The 24,271-nt window shown below is 45.2% G+C and overlaps 1 protein-coding gene across 1 annotated transcript in view; it reads right to left on the bottom strand.

The window, feature by feature from the left end:
• Window positions 1–24,271, bottom strand: part of sucla2 (succinate-CoA ligase ADP-forming subunit beta) — an 81,349-nt gene that overhangs the window by 45,523 nt on the left and 11,555 nt on the right. Inside the window, exon 3 of the mRNA XM_086006471.1 lies at window positions 9,303–9,402. Coding sequence (XP_085862597.1) covers window positions 9,303–9,402 — 100 coding nt within the window. The remainder of the gene's footprint in view (window positions 1–9,302; window positions 9,403–24,271) is intronic.

Here is a 24,271-nt window from a genome sequence, read left to right as displayed (position 1 = left end):
TTGTCGCTCTCCTCCTCCTCACTTGAGGAGGTTATGCGATCAGCCACTTGTACCTCAGCCAACTGCAAACTACGATGCAGTGCCATGTTGTGAAGTGCACAGCAGACCACAACGATTCTGGAGACCCTGGCTGCTGAATACTGCAGGGCTCCACCTGAGCTATCAAGGCATCTGAATCGCATCTTCAGCAAGCCGACGGTTTGCTCGATTATGGATCTGGTGGAAATGTGGCTGGAGTTGTAGCGCTCCTCAGCTTCGTTGGATGGGCGCCTCAACGGCTTCATTAGCCACGTCTTCAGGGAATAGCCCTTGTCTCCAAGTACCAACCGAAAAATTGGTCTGGCGGACTGAAGAGCGGAGGCACACTAGACTGGCGCAGGATGAAGGAGTCATGGGCAACTGCCAGGGTACTTGGCGCAAACATGCAAAATTTCCTTATTGTGGTCACACACCAGCTGCACGTTGAGGGAGTGGAAGCCCTTGCTGATGACAAAAATACCTGGATTGTGATGGGGTGTCTTAAGGGCCACATGTGTGCAGTCAATGACACCCTGCACCCTTGGAAAGCCTGCCAGATTGTCGAACCCAACCACATGCACGGTTACACTTGCTTGATCCTTGGGGAAGTTGATGTAATTGTGTGCGATGGCAAAGAGGGCATCGGTTATCTGCGTGATGCAAGTGTGTGTGGCCGCCTGGGAGACACCGCTGATGTCTGCTGTTTATCCCTGGAATGAGCCTGAAGCAAAAAAGTTGAGTGTGGTGGTGACTTTAATGGCCACTGGTAAGGGGTGTCTACCCGCTCTTCTGGGCTCCAGGTCTTGCTGCAGCATTGCGCAGATGTCACCCACTGCCTCTCGCGAAAGTCTGAGCCTCCTTGGCACTGCTGCTCAGTCATGTTGAGTTAGCTCATCCTCTGCCTGTAAACCCCGTTTTGAGGGTATCTCCTACGGCGATGTGCTTCCACCCGCTGGCGCCTTCTGGCCTGTGCAGCTTCAGGTGGGCGAGCAGCAGCTTGGCGCTCCTGCTGTTGGTGCTGCTGTTGTTCAGGGTTCTGCTGCTGCTGCCGCGGCTGGTCTTCGTCCGAATTGGATGTCCAGGAGAAAAGGAAATAAATGGTTCCCATGCTTCTGCTATATACCTCAGTTGAGGAAGTGCTCAGTCAAGGTGGGAAGAAGGGTTTCCCAGGAGGTCACACTGGAGATGGGTGTCAGGCTCCAAACTTCCACAACAATGAGTAGGCCACTAAAAGTTCCCCCAGACCTGAGACAACAAAGTTCTGCCACCTGCAAATGATGATTGCTGAAAACTCCTTTTTAATGGTGGAGCTGCAGCTGTTAGTAAGCAATCCACTTGTGAGGCCACCAGGATTAACTGGCGTGTACCAGAGGAGACGTGCAGCACGGGGAAATGTGTTCAATTCAGAAAGGCCTCTCAAAATGGGATTATAGAGGCACTTAACTGGTTCTTAAGGGCCTTAAGGGCCTATCCCACCTCTTGGAGGCGGGATGGAAACGGGGTCTGAAACCACGATTGTGGGAAAATTGATCAGAGGCGGGATCGGATCTGCCTGCCATTTTTTGCGATTTTAACACCTCACACACCTCCAAACCCGCCTCCTCGGGCCTGGCAAAATCGTGCCCAAGGTCTCCAAGTGTGCAGATGACATCAAAAGAGAAGGCAAGGCTATTAGTTAACAATGCAACCAGATTCAGGGTGTTTTTAGAAAGGTCTCTGGGCCAATAGGTGGTAGAACAGTTCAACGTAAATATGAATATTTAGTATGGCAGCAAGGAACCAAATGGCACAATGGAAAAGCATGCTGGTCAGGGAAGAAATATGGGGATTATAATGGATAAATCTATGAAGCCATCATAGAAACATAGAAGATAGGAGCAGGAGTAGGCCATTCGGCCCCTCGAGCCTGCTCCGCCATTCAATGCGATCATGGCTGATCATTCAAATTCAGTAACCTGTCCATGCTTTCTCCCCGTATATCCCTTGATCCCTTTAGCCTTAAGAAATATATCCAACTCCTTCTTGAATATATTTAATGAATTGGCCTCTAATGCCTTCTGTGGTAGAGAATTCCACAGGTTCACCACTCTCTGGGTGAAGAAATTCCTCATCTCTGTCCTAAATGGCTTACCCCTTATCATTAGATTGTGACCCCAGGTTCTGGACTCCCCGACCATCGGGAACATCCTTCCTGCATCTAGTCTGTCTAGTCCTGTTAGAATTTTATAAGTTTCAATGAGATCCCCTCTCATTCTTCTAAACTCCAGCGAGTACAAGCCCAATCGACCCAATCTCTCCTCATACGTCATTCCTGCCATCCCAGGTATCAGCCTGGTGAATCTTCGCTGCACTCCTTCCATGACAAGAACATCCTTCCTCAGATAAAGCGACCAAAACTACACACAATACTCAAGATGTGGTCTCACCAAGGCCCTGTACAACTGCAGCAAGACATCCTTGTTCATGTACTCAAACCCTCTCGCTACAAAGGCCAACATTTGCCTTCTTAACCGCCTGCTGCACCTGCATGCGACTCGTGCACAAGGACGCCCAGGTCTCGTTGCACTTCCCCTTCTCCCAATCTATTGCCATTCAGATAATAATCTGCCTTCTTGTTTTTGACACCAAAGTGGATAACCTTGCATTTATCTACGTTATATTGTATCTGCCATGCTTCTGCCCAATCACCCAACCTGTCCAAATCATCCTGGAGTTTCTCGGCATCCTCCTCACAGCACACACACCCACCCAGTTTTGTGTCGTCTGCAAACTTGGAGATGTTACATCTAGTTCCCTCGTCCAGATCATTAATATATATTGTGAATAGCTGGGGTCCAAGGACCGATCCCTGCGGTACCCCACTAGTCACTGCCTGCCACTCGGGAAAAAAAGAGCCGTTTATTCCAACTCTTTGCTTTCTGTCTGCCAACCAGTTCTCTATCCAAGTCAATACCTTGCCCCCAATCCCATGTGCCTTAACTTTACATGCTAATCTCTTATGTGGGACCTTATCGAAAGCCTTTTGAAAATCCAAATACACCACATCCACTGGTTCTCCCTTATCTATTTTACCAGTTACATCCTTAAAAAATTCCAGAAGATTAGTCAAGCACGATTTACCTTTTGTAAATCCATGTTGACTTCGTCCGATCTGGTCACTGTTTTCCAAGTGCTCTGCTATTACATCTTTTATAATGGCCTCTAGCATTTCCCCCACTACCAATGTCAGGCTTATCGGTCTGTAATTCCCCGTTTTCACTACCACCTTTTTTGAATAGTGGGGTAACATTAGCTACCCTCCAATCCATGGGTACTGTTCCAGAGTCTATCGAATTTTGGAAGATGACCAGCAATGCATCTACTATTTCTAGGGCCACTTCCTTAAGTACCCTAGGATGTAGATTATCAGGCCCTGGGGATTTATCAGCCTTCAATCACATCAATTTCTCCAACACCATTTCCCTACAAATACTGATTTCTATCAGTTCCTGCCTTTCATTAAACCCTATGTTCCCCGACATCTCTGGGAGATTATTTGTGTCCTCCTTTGTGAAGACAGAACCAAAGTATGAATTTAATTGGCCTGCCATTTCTTTGTTCCCCATTATAAATTCCCCTGATTCGGACTGCAAGGGACCTACGCTTGACTTCACCAATCTTTTTCTCTTCACATATCTATAAAAGCTTTTACAGTCAGTTTTTATGTTCCCTGCAAGCTTACTCTCATACTCTATTTTCCCCCCTCTTAATTAATCCCTTTGTCCTCTTTTGTTGAATCCTAAACTGCTCCCAATCCTCAGGTTTACTGCTTTTTCTGGCCACTTTGTATGTCCTCTCCTTGGAGCTTATGCTATCTCTAATTTCCCTTGTTAGCCACGGTTGAGTCACCTTTTTTGTTTTATTTTTATGCCAAACTGGGATGAACAAATTCTGTAGTTCATCCATGCGATCTTTGAATGTTTGCCATTGCCTATCCACCGTCAACCCTTTGAGTGACATTCCCCAATCAATCCTACCCAACTCGCGCCTCATACCATCGTAGTTTCCTTTATTTAAATTCAGGACCCTAGTCTCTGAGTCAACTACTTCACTCTCCATCTTAATAAAGAATTCTATCATATGATCGCTCCGACCCAAGAGGCCTCGCACAACAAGATTGCTAATTAATCCTTTTTCATTACATAATACCCAGTCTAAGATGGCCTGATCTCTATTTGGTTCCTCGACATATTGGTCCAGGAAACCATCCCGTATACACTCCAGGAATTCCTTCTCCACAGTATTGTTACTAATTTGGTTAGCCCAATCTATATGTAGATTAAAGTGACCCATGATAACTGCTGTGCCCTTATTGCACGCTTCTCTAATTTCCCTTTTAATGCCATCCCTGACCTCCGCATTACTGTTTGGACGTCTATATACCACTCCCACTAACGTTTTCTGCCCCTTGGTATTTCTCAGTTCTACCCATACAGATTCCACATCATCAGAGCTAATATCCTTCCTTACAATTGTGTTAATCCCCTCTTTAACCAGCAATGCTACCCCACCTCCTTTTCCTTTTTGCCTATCTTTCCTGAATATTGAATACCCCTGGATGTTGAGTTCCCAGCCTTGGCCACCCTGGAGCCATGTTTCCGTAATCCCAATCATATCATATTCGTTTACCTCTATTTGCGCAGCTAATTCATCCGCCTTATTACGAATGCTCATCGCATTAAGACACAAAGCCTTCAGGCTTGTTTTTTTAACGCTCTTAGATTTTTAGAATTATTATTTACTGTGACCATGTTTGATTTAAACCCTTGATTTCTCTGTCTGCCACTTTTGTTTCTCTCCTTCCTGTCTTTTGCTTTTATCCTCGTTTCCCTTTCCTCTGTCTCCCCACTCAGGTTACCAACCCCCTGCCATTTTAGTTTAAACCCTCCGCCACAGCACTAGCAAACACTCCCCCTAGGACATCGATCCCGGCCCTGCCCAGGTGCAAACCGTCCATTTTGTACTGGTCCCACCTCCCCCAGAACTGGTTCCAATGTCCCAGGAATTTGAATCCCTCCCCCTTGCAGCATTCCTCTACAGTGCTTAGTTGCAGTACAAATAGGCAAATAAGTACCGCGTTGTGTTAGTATTGATTGATCTGTAGCTTTTCTGACCTACCACTAAAGCTATGAGCTGAAAACATCAGATATAAAACCTTTTTAATCTACGTAGAATTAAAAGCCATGTCCAAATCAAGTATAATTGTTTTTTTTTTTGAATGATTGAATAACATGGGGTCGACGTTAACTCAGCCGTGAGGCAGGCTTTGAGGCGTGTGGGGGGTTAAAATCGCAAAAACTGGGGGTCGGGACCCCTCCCGCCTGGTTCCCGACCCCGAGCCATTTTAACCCAGGCGTGTCTGATGGTCCCGAATCAGTCCCGCCTCCAACAGGCGGGACTGGTCTTTAAGGCCCTTAATCAGCAATAATTGGCCTTTATAATCCCATTTTAACAGGCCCTTGCATTTTTAACCCTTTTCCCACGTAAAACACACCTGGTGGGGATCACGCCTGTGAAACCTGGCGTGAGCACTATTGGCTTGCTGACTATCAGCTGCAGGTCAACCATTAAAGAGGAGATTTGATCAGTCATCATTTGCAGGTGGCAGGACTTTGTTGTTTCAGGCCTGGCTTAACCACACCTGTGGAAGGCTGGAGCCTCACACACATCTCCAGTGTGACCTCCTGGGAAACCCCGCTCACCACCTTCACTCAGCGCTTCCTCTATGGAGGCATATACCAGAAGCATGGGAGCCATTTATTTCCTTCCCTTCTGGGCATTAGATGAGCTCGAACACCAGCCGCGGCACCAGCAGAACCAGGAACAACAGCAGCAGCAACAGGAGCGCCAGGCTGCTGCTCACCCACTTGAAGCTGCACAGGCCAGAAGGGGCCAGCGCTTGGAAGTGGCTTGAGAGCACCTTGCTGCACATCAGGGGGCCATGGGGACCCATATCTGCACTGGCAGTCCTACTCAGAAGGACTTCCATGAAGGTCTGATTTCTCTGTTCAATAGATGCCCATCGCTCAAGAGATGTCATTCTATAATGAGCACTCACCATGTTTTCCATACCCTGGCGATTTATCTCCTCCATGGAGGTTGCCATCCTTTCCATGGTGATGCGTTCATGCGCCAATGACTCCAGAAAGGCTTTGCTCATGTTCGCTGTGGACTCCTCCATTTGCTCCACACTCACATCGACCCTGGAGACTCCTGCATCTGTTCCTGGAGTTCCAGCCCCGCTGATCTTACGGATGGACCCAGAGGCAGAGGGTCGACATGCAGCTGAGCCGAGCTGGCAGAGTCCTGCGCCCTCTGACGAGGACTCTCCACTGCTGTCCCTGTCTCCACAATCTGCTGATGCTCACTCGTGAGCTGTGATACACCAGGTGACAACACTACTCTATGTCCCGAAGGTCCCACCGAGGTGTGAGTGTCTGCGCTGGTGCGGGGTGCGCTGAATTCTGCGCCCTCAGAGGAGTCTGGAAGCTCAGGCTCTTCCTCCTGGACAGTGGGGACCGGGGCTCTCGATGGTCCTGTGGGGGAGTAAAGGAAAGAGTTAGAGATGTGAGGTCAAGGTTACATGCACATTGCAGATGATCATAGGTCCATCTGTTATAGCTTCAGAATCATTATCAGCGACTCATGCAATGTCAATGAGATGGAAAACTATTCGGTCACCAGCTTGCTGTGATGCACCCGTCTGTCCGTCCCCCACTTGCGCCTCATCCTCCACTCCCACGATCTCTAGGACCGCCTCCTCCCAGGGGGTGAGGTGGGCTACTGATGGTGGCCCTCCTCCTGTCCTCGCTCGTTCTCTTTTATTGTGAGCTCTCTTTTCCTGCAATGAGGGAGACAAGTGGAGTTTGAGTGAGAATGAAGGAGTGAGTGTAGAGAATCTATGGCATAGATGCTTAGAAGGAGACAAAGATGGAGGGAGGTGGCAAGACCAAGGGCCCTCCCTGTGTGTTGTCAGTTGTTTGCATAGCATCAGAGTGATAGGGAGTGTGAAGGCTGCATAGTCGAATAGTTAGGTGAATGTGAGCATAGAGAGAGAGGGAATGGGTAAGGGTGCATGGATGTCAGTGTCAAGTGGGATGTGGAGGAAGAGATTGCTAAAGCTGAGTTCTGGTGAGGAGAGGCAATGGAGATCAGATAGAGTGATGGGAACTTCATACTCACTTTTCCAGTGTGCTGAAGGTCATGAAATCTCTTCCTGCACTGTATCTTGGTTCTGCAGGTAGCCGATAAGGAGTTGACCTCCTCTGCCACTTGCAGCCACGCAGCCTTTGTCTGCTGGGGAGGCATCTTCCTCCCTGATGAAGGGAAGAGCACCTGCTCCCTCCACTAAAGCCTGCAGGGCAACGTCGTCAAAACGGGGTGCAGACCTCGGTCTTTCTCTTGCCATTCTGCTTCCAGCTCAGTGTATCAGCAAATGCCAAAAGGTTGGCAGCCTGCAGAAGAAGCAAGGCTTGTTGCAGACCCTAAATGCAGCAGCAATAATGACGTCATATTATTCGACTTTCTGACTGGAAATACTCATTTGCCAAGGGTTCCCACACGTTGGAAATCAATTGGCCAATTGAGTTAAAATTGCATCATTTAGATTCGTGTGAGAAACACCAAATTTGGGGAACACGACAATTCCCCGCACCGGAGTTAAAATCGACCCCCTAGTGTATTCAACAGCTGCACCAGATTTTGAAATGTACTGCGCCATAGAGCAGGGATGTGGGTTACCTTACTGGCCTCTGCTAACCTTTGTATCCCAGCTGCACAGGACCATTCCTGACAAGAAAAAAATGTACATTTCTGCAAAATTACAAAACAAAGTTTGGATTCATATGTATGGTATAATTTTGAATATTATTTCATAATTTCTAGTTACACCAAATCTGCCAAATCTCAGTCATAGAGTTATACAGCACAGAAAGAGGCCCAGCCATCAAGCCCTGTCTATTCTAATCCTATTTTCCAGCACTTGGTCCGTAGTCTTGTATACTATGGCGTTTCAAGTGCTCATCTAAATGCTTCTTGAATGTTGAGGGTTCCTGCCTCTACCACCCTTTCAGACAGTGAGTTCCAGATTCCAACCACCCTCTGGGTGAAAAAGTTTTTCCTCAAATCCCCTCTAAATCTCCTGCCCCTTACCCTGAAACTATGCCCCTGGTTATTGACCCCACTACTAAGGGGAAAAGTTCCTTTCTATCTACCCTATCTATGCCCCATATAATTTTGTACACCTCAATCAGGTCCCCCCTCAGCCTTCTCTGCTCTAAGGAAAACAACCCCAGCCTGTCCAGTCTCTCTTCATAGCTGAAGCGCTCCAGCCCAGGTAACATCCTGGCGAATCTCCTCTGCACCCTCTCCAATGCAATCACATCCTTCCTATAGTGTGGCGACCAGAACTGCACACAGTATTCCAGCTGTGGTCTAACTAGCGTTTTGTACAGCTCCATCATAACCTCCCTGCTCTTATATTCTATGCCTCGGCTAATGAAGGCAAGTATCCCATATGCCTTTTTAACCACCTTATCTACCTGTCCTGCTGCCTTCAGGGATCTATGTACATGCACACCAAGGTCCCTTTGATCCTCTGTCCTTCCTAAGGTTCTACCATTCATTGTGTATGTATTCCCTTGCCTTGTTAGTCCTCCCAAAATGCATCACCTCACACTTTTCAGGGTTAAATTCCATTTGCCACTGTGCTGCCCATCTAACCAACCCGTCTATATTGTCCTGTAGCCTGAGGCTTCCCTCCTCGCTATTTACCACTCCACCAATTTTCGTGTCATCTGCGAATTTACTGATCATACCTCCTACATTCATATCTAAATCATTAATGTACACTACAACCAGCAAAGGACCCAGCACCGATCCCTGCGGTAAACCACTGGACACAGGCTTCCAGTCACAAAAACAACCTTCGACTATCACCCTCTGCCTCCTGCCACTAAGACAATTTTGTAAAGTGAGTCACTCAGTTTGGATTGAAAATACAGCCTATTTTAATGTACCTCACTCTTGAAAGTAAACACAGACCAAAATGTTTAAATGGGTTTGTACCTGCTTTCATTGTTTTCAGTCACATATATTTAAAAAAAAACTTTGTCCAAACATTTCTCCAACATTGACAGCTCGTGTTGCATGTATGGAAGAAGATACAGATGACCTTACAAGCATCCCTACCTAAAGCATGTATACAAGGTTTGGATTAAAAATGTGGTTTACCTTGTAATACTTACGAATAAACAATTCTGACTCCTCCTTTCAAACCACCTTCAAATACCCCTTTTCCTCTGCCACCAGCTAATATTTGTGCTTTTACAACAAGGTCCTTTGAACCTGTAGTGCAGAACAAAATGTTATACAGTGCAGGCCTCAAACAGTTCTCCAGTATTTAAAACTTACTTGGCTAGGGTATTCACTTATCTGTTCAGCAGAGTGCCAACACCTGTCAAAATATACACTGTTCATTCATCACGAGTGGGAAAAACCTTGCACTACATCTTTCCAAATAGTCTTAACACAAAAATACCGATCCATAGAATTAGTATTTTAGGAATGCACGCACAAAAGCACACACACACACAACCATGCAGATGAAACATCTGTGGTATTTTTTGCCAGTCAGGTCCATCAATGAATAGACTCTGCCTGGCCTTCCCGAGATATCAGGCAATCGAGAGCCTCTTCTTGGAAGCCTGCATTACCCAGACACCATCCACCCACCCTGCCAAACAACCTCTTCATAAAGCATGACTCCACAATCCAATCCCTTCTCGTCCAAAGATGTGCGGGTTAGGTTGATTGGCTATGATAAATTGACCCTTAGTGTTAGGGGGATTAAATACGTGGGGTTACGGGGATAGAGTGGGATATGTGTAGGGGTTACGGGGATCGGGTGGGATATGTGTCGGTGCAGTCTCGATGGGCCGAAATGGCCTCTATCTGCACTGTGGGGTTTCTGTGATTTCTGTGAACTGTCACCTAACGCTACTGACCCCCAACAAATGCATGGTTCCCAGCATTCAAACCATTGTACCGATAATCCCAATCTGCCAATATATGGGAGGCAATGATCATAAGTAAGAGAGGGGTACAGCAGAGTTGGATAAAAAGGAAATGAGGGAGGAACGGGGAGAGAGGAAATGACAGGCAAGGAGAACCGCAATGAAAGGAGGGAGAATGGGGAGTGAGAAAGGAAAGGTCAGCGGGAGGGAGACAATGAGAGAGAGAAGGAAAGAGTGGGAAAGGAGGAAAGAGTGGGAAAGGAAATAAGAAACAGAAGGGGGAAAAGGGAATGACAAATTTAATGAGAGGGCTAGAGGAGAACTATGAGAGAGAAGAGGAATGGGAGAGTGAGACAGAGATTGGAAAGGAGCAAGAAACAAACCGATCAAGAGGGGAATGAGTGTGAAGTGGGAATAAGAGGCAGCCAGGGAATATGCTAGAGACTGGGAGAAATTTAATGGGAGAGGAGAAGGAAATGAAATGCACAAACACAAGCAAGACACGGGCTAGGAATTCATTATAGCCAAGAAATGGGCAGAGTTTAGACTAAATAAGGTTAAGTTGCGCCACCTGAAGGTGGTCTAGGTAGCATGCAGAATTTGTGCTCACTCATTAGCATGATTTTAGTCTTGGCGTTACAGACTGGCGTGCATCATCACCCCGGCCAACCAAATTTCCATTTAATTTGTTACGTTTCATTTAATGTTTTATTAGTTACAGTCTATTTGTTTATGGGTTGCTCAAAAGAGTACACTGAGCAGCTGGATCTATATCGGGGCCAGTCTAATTACAACTCATGATTGTCATGGGCTTTTTCCACTACTTAAAAGGGGAGGTTGATGCTGCAGCACCTCATTGTAAGGTTTGTTGGGTCTGCCGCTGCCCCAACAGCAAAGCAACCAACATTAAGAAATCAATTGCAGCCATGGCAGAACGGAGACAGAGGGAGAGAGCCCGTAGGTTCTCAGATGAAGCTCGAGGCATTGGTATTCGCAGTGGAGAGGAGACGGGCGGTCCTATACCTGCAAACTGGCAGGAGGCCCTCGTCACAAATATCCCGGACTATGTGGAGAGAGACTGCGGACTGTGGTCCCCAGGACCCACACCCAGTTCAGGAAGAAGTTTAATGACCTCACATGGGTTGTCAGAGCGAGTGAAGGCTTCAGCAAATGCCACATACCACCATCTGTAACACAAGCTTCACACTGCTCAATGCACCACAACTCCAGCACTCACCTACCAACAATCTCTACCTATCAACACTCACATCTCACACCTTGCACACAATGACAGCTTCCAACTATGGCAGGCACAACACCCAAACACATTTCACTGAACTTCTCTTTCTCTTGCAGGCCAAACTGGCACAGAATTGCCAGGAGCAGGAGCGGACAGCTGGGGGCCAGGCGGACATTAAAGAGCTGAGCCAGCTGGAGAATCGAGTGCTGGATATAACTGGGTGCCACGTCGTCACTGCCGTGGTCACCGGCAACTTGGGGACAATAACGGTACGTTCATTCCTAATCCTTCTCACACCGTACTTCCCCCTCAGCTCACAATCTCTTTTCACTTTCAAGCTACTCCGGCTAGGTGCATGCATTTCTCTCTTCACCCACCCCGTCCCGTATCATAACCCGACTCTTGTGCCTTTCTGCTTTCAGATAATTAGCAAGCACCCGAGCAGCCTGTCCCCAAGGGCACCACAGAGAGCAAAGGGGGGGGGGGGGGGGGAAAAAAGAGGAAGACGACACCGCATCACTGCATCTTTCGCTCACAGACAACAGCTCAGATACTGGTAGTACGTGTAATTTAGAGGCTAGTGTAGTAGCTGAATCTGCACAGGGTGAGGCACCGGGCACGAGTGGGCTGCAGCAAGGCCGGGGGAAGGAAGAGGGGAGGGAAGAGTTCTGCTGCACAGGATCTCGACGGGGAGGCATTCAGAAGAAGGGTGATGGGCATGCACAAGGAAATGATGGGTGCAATGACAAGCCTGCCAAAGAGAGCCTCTCGGCAATGTCAAGGAGCATGGAGGAGTCTGCCTCCAACATTGCACGGGGCTCTGCGTAGAGCATGGAGTCCAGGATTTCCAGTCTGGAAATGATGGGACACTCCCAGAGAGACCGTGGCGACCCAGATGTGATAGCATGCATGATGGGCGATGTCGCAGCTTCCATTGCAGCACGGGCGGAAGTGACCCAATTGCTGCAGCAGAAGCTCAGACTGCTCTCATGCAGTTTTGGCTTGAGGCCACCCAAGCTCTGACTGCTACCACTATGGCTGGATTTACCACCGTTGACCGGGGCTGTCAGGGTGTCGCAGCAGGCCACCAATCTGTACTCCAACAGATTCCTCGGAATGCTGAGGCGCCATCCCGGGGGAGCGTCAGTGGAGCAGGAACCTGCTGTCCTCTCTCAGGATGACAGCATTCCTACTCCCACTTCGCCACTGCCCTTGTTGCTGCCCGTCAGTCAGCCAGCCCAGAGTGCTGCCACACATGCCGAGGTGGCGCAGTCTACAGCCTTCCTTCTAGGTCCACAGCTGGTTGAGGTCATCCCGCAAGGCCATCTGAAGTCTTCCGCACAGAAACTCAGCAGCCTTCCACCAGTTGTGCTGCAGCCACTGGGGGAGCACCAGATCAGGAGAGGGCACACAAAAGACAGACACTAAGAGATTGCATGAGAGGGATTAGTTAATAGTATTAATATAAATGTGATATATTATAGATAAATTTATTAATTCTGTTTGGAATTTTTGTGGTGTCTCGCATTTCATCTTTGCGCCCAGAAGGACGCTGGGATATACCGTGAGAAAGGTCAGAGTAGGTATGAGGGGGACGTAGTGAGCAAGAGAGATTTGGGATTTCAATCATGCAAATTCAAGTCTGATGAGCCGGTCATGGACAGCCTATCCATAAGGCCGACTGTCTGCCTCCCTCCTCCTGTTGAGGTGGTCCCGCAATCCCTGCTGGCAAGTGTGTAGCATGCAGCAGACCACCAGGAAATGGGACACCCATTCAGTCAAGTACTGGAGGGCTCCTCCAGAGCAGTCAAGGCAGCAGAATCGTTGCTTCAGTAGGCCGATGGTCTGCTTGATGATGTCCCTGGTGGCAGCATGGCTCTCATTATATGAGCGCTGGGGTTGCGGAGGGGAGTCATGAACCAGGTGGAGAGCGGATAGCCCTCGTCTCTGAGCAACCACCCTCAAGCTTGACGTGGTGGCTTTAAGACTGCCGCAAGATGAACATTGTGGCTGCTGCTAGGATAGTGGGCATTGACATTGAGGATTTGCTGTGTATGGTCGCACACCAACTACACATTAAGTAAGTGAAATAGCTAAAGAACACTTGCAGTTGTAGGAAGTAGCACACAGCCACTCAAACTGCAAAACCCTGTCAGGTGCGACTGATTGGTGATGATCCCTTTCAATATCGTCACTGGAGCCGGCTTCCTGCTGCTGCATGCCTGCTCTACCTGTCATTGCTTTCTCTTGCCAGTAACGGCAATGACCAAAACCAAATTAGGGGAATCGGGCATCAAGTGAGCGTTGCACATTCACTGACGTCGTGATCTCCGTGATTTAACTCCAAGAAAATCCCAGCCACTAGGGTTTTACATCATGACCTCTTCAAATGAGAACTGCACAAGTTCATATAGAACAAGATTAGGATTCCAAGCTAGAACAAAGCACACAGCGGGGCTTAATTTTAATGACTCCTCTTGGTTAACCTGGAGATGAGGGAATCATCTTCTACCCATATGCTAGCAATAGAAAACCAACAGAGCCAGGGTTTATTAAATTTTAATGCAGTACACTACAAAGACATTAGGATTTGGAAAAGGCAGCATGGTTAGGGTCAAACTCACTTTCATATTGCAAAAAATGAAGCACCTAGCAAAATATCAAGGAGTCAATATGATTTTATGGTTAGGTCATACTTGGCATTTCAGTTCTTTGTAGAAAATATTGACTGGTGGACAGAAACTGGCACTGCAGAAGTGTAACACAAGATGAGCTCTTTGGGTGAGTACACACATTAGGCACCTACAGTAGCAGAATATACTTTAAAATGCTAGCACCAGGTCCACTCTGAGACAGAACTAGGTGGACATTATATTTTTTGACAATACTACATATGGAAATGGTTTCCAGGTTAAATAAGGCACAAAAAAATTAGCATCAGCAGCTTCTGAAGTGGATAGGAACTCCGATGAATCAGAGGAAACAAAACAGTATAAGGAGCAGTGTCGCAATGGGAGAAGGTGACTAGCAGAGTGCTTCAATGATCCGAGCTCAGGCCATTGTTTACAACGTGTGCAAACGAAAGCAGAGACAGAAACAAAGCTGTTTAAATTTGTTGAGGAAGGGCTTGCAAATAACACCTACGAACATACAAAACTGGCAGACAGGAAAAGACCAGCTGGTCCATCAAGCCTGCCCCACACCATGATGGCTGGAGCATCATCATTAAACATGTCTTTCCTCCCACCCACCCCGCAGCCACGTAGTCTGCTTCTTTGCCTCTCCCGGGGGGGGGGGGGGGGGGGGGGGGAAATCAAGAAATTGGGCTGATAAGTGACAGATATCATTTAATGTGGATAAGACTGTGCTAAGACTGAGTAATCATGAGACGGGGGAGACAAATAAAAGTTAAGCAGTATTGGACTACATAACAGTACAAAAGGGAGATCTGGGAATACTCCGATAGCTTGCTGAAACCATTAGCACAGTGTGCAATAGCACTAAAAAAAAAAGCAAAGATCTTAGGCTGTATTGCCTGAACACAAGTCCCAGGAATTTATACTGACCTAGTACAAAGCACTGGTCCAGCCTGCCTGAAACACCCTGTAGTTTTGGTCACCATACCACAATAAAGACATTCAGGCATTGGCGCGTGAAGGACAACTAAATCAGTATCTTGGATTAGGCACCCAAGAACCGAGGAAAGACTTTACAAACTAGGAATGTTTACATTGGAGAAAATAAAGCTCATGGAGTTTATTCAGGTATTCAAGAGTCTAAGGGATATTGACAAATTGAACCCGAATAATGTTTTACACTGTGCAAGGGGTACAGACTGCAGCTGCAAAGAGGGAGCATGAATAGGCAGGTTAGATTTAACAGCTTTACACAGAGGATGGTGACTACCTGAAGAAGCAGGAGAGCACTATCGGGTTGGCAAATTCAAGAGGGAACTGGTTAGGTACTTGGCACAGAAAGAGGTTGAAGGGTACGAGATACACAATGCACAGCCTTTTTCAAACTTAGGGGCCAGCCAGAGAGACTGCAATCTTCCAGTTCCATACTTTCCTGTTTTCCTATGTAGATATCCAACAATTCGCAGTGTAAACCTGAGCATGAAAAATATTCTGGATACCCAGAGGGTATATAGGACAAAAAGTAGGACTCTCTCAGACCAGTCCTTCTCAAAATGCATCACATTAAATATAGGCTCTTAAAATATGCTGTTTAATTTAATTTAGATGATTGATTGACATTTAGTTCTTGAAGATCCAGGAACATAGCTTTTCTTGGTCCCCAAGGCCAAATCAACCAATGCCTTCTCTGGCCCAAGTTTATCTAAAATCAGAGGAAATGAAGGAACCACACGGTCTTCCAAGAGAATGACAGGGGGCATCAAGGCACTGCTGTGTGGTTACCTTCCCAGAATTGCACGAACCTCCTGTTCCAAAAGGTTGTCAGGAAATCTATTTCCCCCAAAATGCAAAATTTGTGATATCATACCAAAGGCACCATTCATGTGAAGTACATTTAGCTCTTGGCTCTGCGAATGTGCCACTAAATTCAGTATTCCAAAAGATGCTGAGCGCAAAAGACAATTTGTTGCCAATGACAACTGTACTACATTTGAAATACATCAAAGGGTGGAAAAAAAGTTCCAGTTTGCTCACAAATTTCACAACATAAGAACATAAGAAATAGGAGCAGGAGTAGGCCAATCGGCCCCTCGAGCCTGCTCCGCCATTCAATAAGATCATGGCTGATCTGATCCTAACCGCCAATCTACTATCACAGAACCATCTCCTGAATCTAACAGAATTAGACACACAAAATAGGAGCAGGATCAGGCTACACGGCCCCTGGGCCCGCTCCGCTCCCCACAGGGCCATGACCGATCCAAACCTAGACTCATGTCCAAATTCCTGCCCGCTCCCCGTAACCTTTAATTCCCTTTACTTCTAGGAAACTGTCTATTTCGGTTTTAAATTTATGTAATGATGTAGCTTCTACAGCTTTTTGGGGCAGCATATTCCATGGACCTACCACCCTCTGAGTGAAGTAGTTCCTCCTCATCTCAGTTTTGAAAGAGCAGCCCCTTATTCTAAGACTATGCCCCCTAGTTCTAGTTTCACCCATCATCGGGAACATCTTCCCCGCATCCACCCGATCCAACCCCTTCACAATCTTATATGTTTCAATAAGATCGCCTCTCATTCTTCTGAACTCCAATGAGTAGAGTCCCAATCTACTCAACCTCTCCTCATATGTCCATCCCCTCATCCCCGGGATTAACCGAGTGAACCTTCTTTGTACTGACTCGAGAGCAAGTATGTCCTTTCTTAAGTATGGACACCAAAACTGTACGCAGTATTCCAGGTGCGGTCTCACCAATACCTTGTACAACTGAAGCAATACCTCCCTATTTTTATATTCTATCCCCCTAGCAATGAAAGCCAACATTCCATTGGCCTTCTTAATCACTTGCTGCACCTGCATACTAACCTTTTGAGTTTCGTGCACCAGGACCCCCAGATCCCTTTGTACTTCAGTACTTTCCAGTTTCTTGCCATTAAGATAATAACTTGCTCTACGATTTTTCCTGCCAAAGTGCATAACCTCACACTTTCCAGTATTGTATTCCATCTGCCAAATCTCTGCCCACTTACTTAGCCTGTCTATGTCCCCTTGCAGGTTTTTTATGTCCTCCTCACTCACTACTTTCCCTCCCATCTTAGTATCATCTGCAAACTTTGATATGTTACACTCGGTCCCCTCCTCCAAATCGTTAATATAGATTGTAAAGAGTTGGGGACCCAGCACTGGCCCCTGCGGAACACCACTAGTTACTGATTGCCAGTCTGAGAATGAACCATTTATCCCAACTCTCTGCCTTCTGTTAGATAGCCAATCCTCTATCCATGCCAGAATATTACTCCCAATCCTGTGATTTTTTATCTTAAGTAATAATCTTTTGTGTGGCACCTTGTCAAATGCCTTTTGGAAGTCTAAATACACTACGTCCACTGGTTCCCCTTTATCCACCCTATATGTTACTTCCTCAAAGAACTCCAGCAAATTTGTCAAACATGACTTCCCCTTCATAAAACCATGCTGACTTTGTCCTATTAAATTATGATTATCCAAATGTCCTGTTACTGTCTCCTAAAGCAACCTTAGTGCTATTTTCCCACAGATACATCAACTGGTTGCAGAACTGCTCCTCGGAATCATTTTGGGAGTACAAAATAACCCAAAGTTGTGGTTGGATTGAAAAAAATCCCTTGATTTCAGTCTCCTGAAGATGGGCAACCTATTTGAATTACATAGAAATTAAAACACTGGTCGGCCTCCCAGCTTCACTCTGTATAGTTAATGCATCAAAAAACTGCCGCCTGTACCCTTCCTAATTCTGTAAACCCACCCACCCCCAAAAACTCTCCATTCGTCTCACTCTTGCCTGTTGCCTGTTGCACACCCTTCTTCCTTTAGTGGGCCTTCAGCCATCTAGGTCCCACACTCTGGAATTGCCTCCCTAAACCCCTTTGCCTCTTGACTGCCCTTCTCCCCAAAACTCAACTTTTTCATCCTACCTAATAGCTCCTTCTTTGTCTCGGTGTCCCATTTTTATCTGATTACGTTGCTTTGAAGAGCCTTAGGGATGTTGATCTACATTTAAGGCGCTATATACATACAAGCTGTTCTCGTTTCCATCTATCTTGTCCCGTCCCTTCACAATTTTAAACATTTCTATCAAATCACCCATAATCTCCTCTGTTCTAAAGAAAACAGCCCTAATTTTTCAAATCTTTCTTCGTATTTGTATTTCCTCATAAGCAGCATCCTATTGAATTTGCACTGTACCCTCTCTATTGCCTGAACATCCTTTCTATAATGTGGACTCCAAAACTACACACCATGCTCTCTGATCTTACTAAGATTTTAAATAGATTCACCATTACCCATCTATCGCTTGCCTCTCGACATAAACCATTTTTTTTTTTTTTTTTTATAAATGGTTTTATCCATTTGTGATTCTGCTTTTAATATTTTGTGAACCAGAGCCCCAAATCCCTCTGCTCTTCCTCATCACCCAGCTTTTCCCCAAAGTATAATTCTTATTTCTTTTCTAATCAAAATATACTGCCTCACATTTGCTGACATTAAATTCCACCTGCCATTTGCTGCATAGCAGGTGCTATTTTCAATTTCCAGAGCAGTTCATTCAGATACTCACATTCTTCTGGGGATAATAATTTGGTATAGGAACCTTCACTTTTCTCACCTGAGCAAGCCATTCTATGATTTGCAAACATAGCTATATGTCTACCTCGAAAGCCTCAATTTGCTCACAAGTACTACAACCATTTCAAGGAAAATGGTCTTTTTTAATTGAAGAAACCCTTGTCCAAAGTGAAGATAATGGGGGGAAAATTTGGTTGCTTTGCACCTCCTGTTAGCGCCCATGCGCGATGTTTGCACCGCTCGCGAAATTGACCAGACATTTTGCAGCGGCGCTAAACACTACCGCCACGATCTCCTGCACCCGCAGATCGTGACGTCAGTCAAGTGTGCAACGCCCCGGACCAGATACGGAGTGGCACCCCCTGCCGCTAGCAATGACAGGTTGAGGGGAGCGTTTTGCAGTCGGGGACTCGGGGAGCGCTATTTAAAGGCGACCACTTCCTGCCTTTTTTTGTCGGCGACATTTTTGCACCACGCATTCTGAGAGAGAGACTTCTGAAGAGATTCAACGCTGTGTGAAGGAGTTTTGGGTACTGAGCAGCACTTCGCAGGTTCATTTTGATTTGACCTTCCTTGCATCAATTTCGTAGGCAGGGCTACGGGCAGGGGGAGTGGGACTAACTGAAGTGCTCTTGCAGAGAGCCGGCATGGGCTCGACGGGACGAATGGCCTTCTTCCGTGCTGTAACCATTCTATGATTTAGAAGAGACTATGGGGGCTGCACTCAGCTCTTTCCCTGGGCCTCTCCATTGTTCTTCCCAGCAGATTTGATGTACAGGTCTCTCCAGGCCAAGATTCAAGGTTGCAATGAGAAGGGTGTGGATGAAGAGCAAGATCGATCCTCCCCTTTGTAGAACTGGCTGGCGCCAGTGTGTCTGTGTTCCATTGCTGACTGACATCTCGAGCTTCGCCAGCGCTAAGGTAGTGCCTCACTCCTCGGCGTTAGCGCCTGAATTAGCGCTCCAATCACCTCCAGGGGCAATAGAAGCCAAGTTTGCAGTTGGAGGCGATAATTAACACAGCCACTAAACTTTGCAACCGGCCAATAATTGCACCCCAAACGGGGATACACCAAATTTCTCCCCCAATAAATTCATATCATTTTACTCACCCATGTGCCCAACAGGTTCTGCTCCAAAATTTAAACTGTACTAGGTGCCTAGCCTCCATTGTAAGACAAGCAGACTGAAGTAGAGGGGGTAATGGTATGATACCAATGTGTTTCATGGCACAAAGCAAGGCGGCATTTTTTTTTTCTTTTTTTTTTTTCGGCTAGCAAGCCTAAAGCCATTTGCTCCCAGAAAAAGGATCTGTGATTGGACTTTATGGCCAGGATGCCCGATTAGCCAATTCTTGGATTGCCTTGGGGTTCAACTGGCACATCTACTTCTTAAAACCTACTTTCCTCAAATTGATCTCCAAAGAACCCTTCCCTGGTAGAGATATTTGAAATTTCCAAACAAGGAATATTTCAAATCACTCTTGACCTTGTCTATCCAACACTTCCTTGGTCCTCCTCCGCTTCTTGTTCCATGCACCTCTATGTAGGACCATGAAAAGGTACTTTAGCTGTTTCCATTCTTAAAATGTGCCCAAACCATCACAGTCATCTTTCTTTGATCTTCTGTATAAGCACTGTTTCTTGTCCAAGCTATGTTCTTGCATCATTGATTCTTTGCATGCTGTTTACTCCCAGTATTGCACTCAACCAACTCATCTCCGCTGTTTAGTATATTTTGCTCATTAACTTTTCTCATGTTCCAACACTCAGATCCATAATATGGGGATAACCATCACTTCATAAACTCTTACTTTTGATTTTACCAAGTTATCCTTAGCCTTTCATATCCTGCTTAATCTTCCAGAAGCAAGTCCAATCCTTCTTTTGATGTCTGCTATACAACTCCCAGTGTCTGACAGTAACTCACAAAAAGGCATACAAACTTTCCCACCTCTACAAGAAAGGAAGAAAAAAAAGACTTGCATTTATATAGTGCCTTTCACAAACACCAAACGTCACAGCCAATGTTGATCGAGGGATAAATATTGGGCAGGACACCGGGGATAACTCCCTGTTCTTCTTCGAAATAGTGCCAAAGGATCTTTTATGTCCACCTGAGAGTGGTTTAACATCTCATCCAAAACATGGCATCTCCGACAGTGCAGCACTCCCTCAGTACTGCACTGGAGTGTCAGCCTAGTTTTTTGTGCTCAAGTCCCTGGAGTGAATTTCTTGGCTTTAAGCTTACTAGCCGGAAAAAAACCCGCCTTGCTTTGTGCCATAGAAACACATTGGTATCATACCATTACCCCCTTTATTTCAGTCTGCTTGTCTTGCAATGGAGGCTAGGCACCTGGTACAGTTCAAATTTTGGACTAGAACATGTTGGGCACATGGGTGAGTAAAATGATATGAATTTATTGGGGGAGAAATTTGTAATTACCATAGGTTGCAATCCTGCTTGCCTTGTTCATTCTGTTCAAAGTCCTGGCAAATAGGTGGTAACGGGACAGCAGCCATTAGGTTGACACTATTTCTAGGTGGAGTAATGTTTTCCAGGTCATTCAAAGTATTTCAAACCAATTAATTAGCTCCCAAGAAGGGCTGAACCATTCAATTCAAATACAAACATCCTGTGGGATTTTTCTAATAAAAAAATATTTAGTTTGCCGCTCTACTTGAGTTTGAGAGATACGTATTAATTGCTTTTGGTTCAATCTATCTTCAAAGGATTTTGAAAGTATATCTCAGGCTGAATTGCTCCAAATCTCTGTTAAATTATCAGCAGGAGACACCATGGAGGGTTAGCAGTACAATTTCCACGCAAGGTTATGATCAGTGCTTCAAGTCTAGTTTTACATAGTGTCAACATTCTACATTCTGTGGATAGAGTCTGTAATTCCTGGAAGTCTACTCCTTATCCTGGTTACCATTTTCTCATCGCTCTGATAAATTTGTTCCATAGTTCATAGCCCAAGCCACATCTGCCATGAGTCTTTATTCTACCACTTTCTGAATCGGAGTTCAGATGATGACACAGCAACAAGATCTTGTGTTTGGCTGCTGGGCTCACTAGTTACCCAGATACTGGGCAGCAAAAAGCACACTCTGGACCACAGGTCAACTTATGAGAACTGCTGTTAGAATGTTAAGAGAGAAGATAGCTCTATAAAAACCAAACTAAGTTACATTATGATGAAAGGTCATCAGCCTGAAACATTAACTCGGTTTCTCTCTCCCCACTGCCTGATCTGCTTAGAGTTTCCAGCATTTTCTGTTTTTATTTCAGATCTCCAGTCTGTGGTATTTTGCTTTTTTTTTTAAAAAAAAATGAAGTTACCATTGGTCAATTTTTAAAATCCTGATACACAATTGGTTACTTTAAATCCTAATGTTTAAAGGCTTAAAATTGAAAATATGTCTCTAACAATATGGCAAATCTTATTTCCTCATCACTTGAATGTGCCTTTCCTTTCTCGGGTATCTCAGCAATACTTCTTGAATCAGGTGCACTCAACAAATGACATCATCCACTGGAACATTTTTTTAAACGGCAATTTAAGAGGTAGATTCAAGATCTGGCATTTTTCAAACGTAAGCTTTCATAAAGGATCTATGGTTTTCAGAATTTTTGAAAATGTCAGTAGTTTACTACAAAATAAAAAACTGTCCGTTGTCATCAAAACAATTGCGTAAATAAGGAGAAACTATGTAGTTTTAAACTGGTTATGACAAGGCAGCCCTGAAAATAAATCTTATGTTTTACCACCTTTATAACCACTGACATGACCATACTGGCTGAAAGAGTGGTGGAAGTAGATTCAGTAGTAACTTTCAAAATGGAATGGGATACATACTTGAAAATGAAACATTTGCCAGGCTATGGGGAAAGAGAAAAGGAGTGTGACTAATTGGATAGCTCTTTCAAAGAGCTGGCACAGGCACGATGGGCCAAATGGCTGCATGATTCGAAGATACTGGTAATATTTTACTAGTATGCTTTGGCAAGCAGCACAGTTGGCGCTCACATGATTTTGCACAACCCTTCCAAATTCTGACTCGAGTACGGCTGCATGTTTAATACACTGTACACGGAACCAGGCTTTGGATAGAAGTATGGTCATCGAGGTCCCTCTTCTAAAATCAATATAAATCAAGCCACAAAGCACTGAAAACTTAAGGATACTTATTTTTAAAGAAAAGATACTTAAAATGTTAGTCCATTGCGTAACATCCATGAACAAAATGAGTATTTACATAATTACTATGAGGTTAAAGAGTGATCCATACAAACAAATATGAAAAGTGGTTTTGGATTTAGTTATACTCAATTCATGGAATCTTGGCAAAACTACTTCTCATCAGCTCATTCCGTTTAGGCTTGAGTACCTCTACTGGTTAGTGGAAACTGAGCCAGAACAAGAAAGTTTGTCATACGGTTTGACTACATCCAAAGGCAAAAAAATTCTAAATAAGAAACTCAGGGGATTCGATCTTTAGTGAAGGTTTGAAGTTTTCACGTGAAAAACATAAATTATAGGATGAGGCCTCAACAGGCCAATCACTTACGAACTGCTACACTATCTCCATCCTTACCCAATAAGCTAAATCACCCATTTTTTCCTCCACTCAGTATAAGCCTCTGCTAAACAATTTCATAGGATATACGGCACAGAAACAGGCCATTCAGCCCAATCAGTCCATCCTGGCGTTTATGCTCCACTCGAGCCTCCTCTCGTCTTTCCTCATCTAAATCTATCACCATAACCCTCTATTCCCTTCTCCCTCATATACTTATCTAACCGCCCCTTAAATGCATCTACTATTCACTTCAACCACTCCCTGTGGTAGCGAGTTCTGCATTCTCACCACACTCTGGTTAAAGAAGTTTCTTCTGAATACCCTATTTAATTTCTTGGTGACTCTCTTATATCGATGGCCTCTAGTTATGCTCGTTCCCACAAGTGGAAACACTCTCTCTGTATCCACTCTATCAAAACCTTTCATAATTTTAAAAGACCTCTATTAGGTCACCCCTCAGCCTTCTCTTTTCAAGAGAAAAGAGACTCAGCCTGTTCATTATTTCCTGATATGTATACCCTCTCATTTCTGGCATCATCCTTGTAAATCTTCTCTGCACCCTCTCTAGTGCCTCTATCCTTTTTGTCATATGGCGACCAGAATTGTACAGTACTCCAACTTTGGTCGAACTAAGGTTCGATACAAGTTTAGCGTAACTTCACTACTTTTCAATTCTATCCCTCTAGAAATAACCTAGTACTTGGTTTGCTTTTTTTTTAATAAATGGCCTTGCTAACCTGTGTCGCTACTTTTAGTGATTTGTGTATTTGTACTCCGAGATCCCTTTGCTCCTCTACCCCACCCAGACGAGCATCCTCCAAGTAATAAATGACCTCTCTATTCTTCCTACCAAAATGTAATAATTTCAACCTCATTAATGCATTGTGTTACTTGAACTTACACAAGAACCTCAATGTAGGTATTTACAAGTGTTGTGTGATCTGTAATGAACCTTCTTGACTCAAAGAATGATAGACTTGCATTTATATAGCGCCTTTCACAACCTCAGAACGTTCCAAAGCACTTCACAGCCAATGAAGTACTTTTGACGTGTAGTCACTGTTGTAATGTAGGAAATGTGGCAGCCAATTAATGTGATAATGACCAGATAATCTGTTTTAGTAATGTTGGTTGAGG

The sequence above is a fragment of the Somniosus microcephalus genome, chromosome 14, assembly GCF_052327205.1.
Source record: "Somniosus microcephalus isolate GS21.2 chromosome 14, FLI_Smic_1.0, whole genome shotgun sequence".
Taxonomy (NCBI): Eukaryota; Metazoa; Chordata; class Chondrichthyes; order Squaliformes; family Somniosidae; genus Somniosus; species Somniosus microcephalus.
This window is presented reverse-complemented; position numbering and strand designations above follow the sequence as displayed.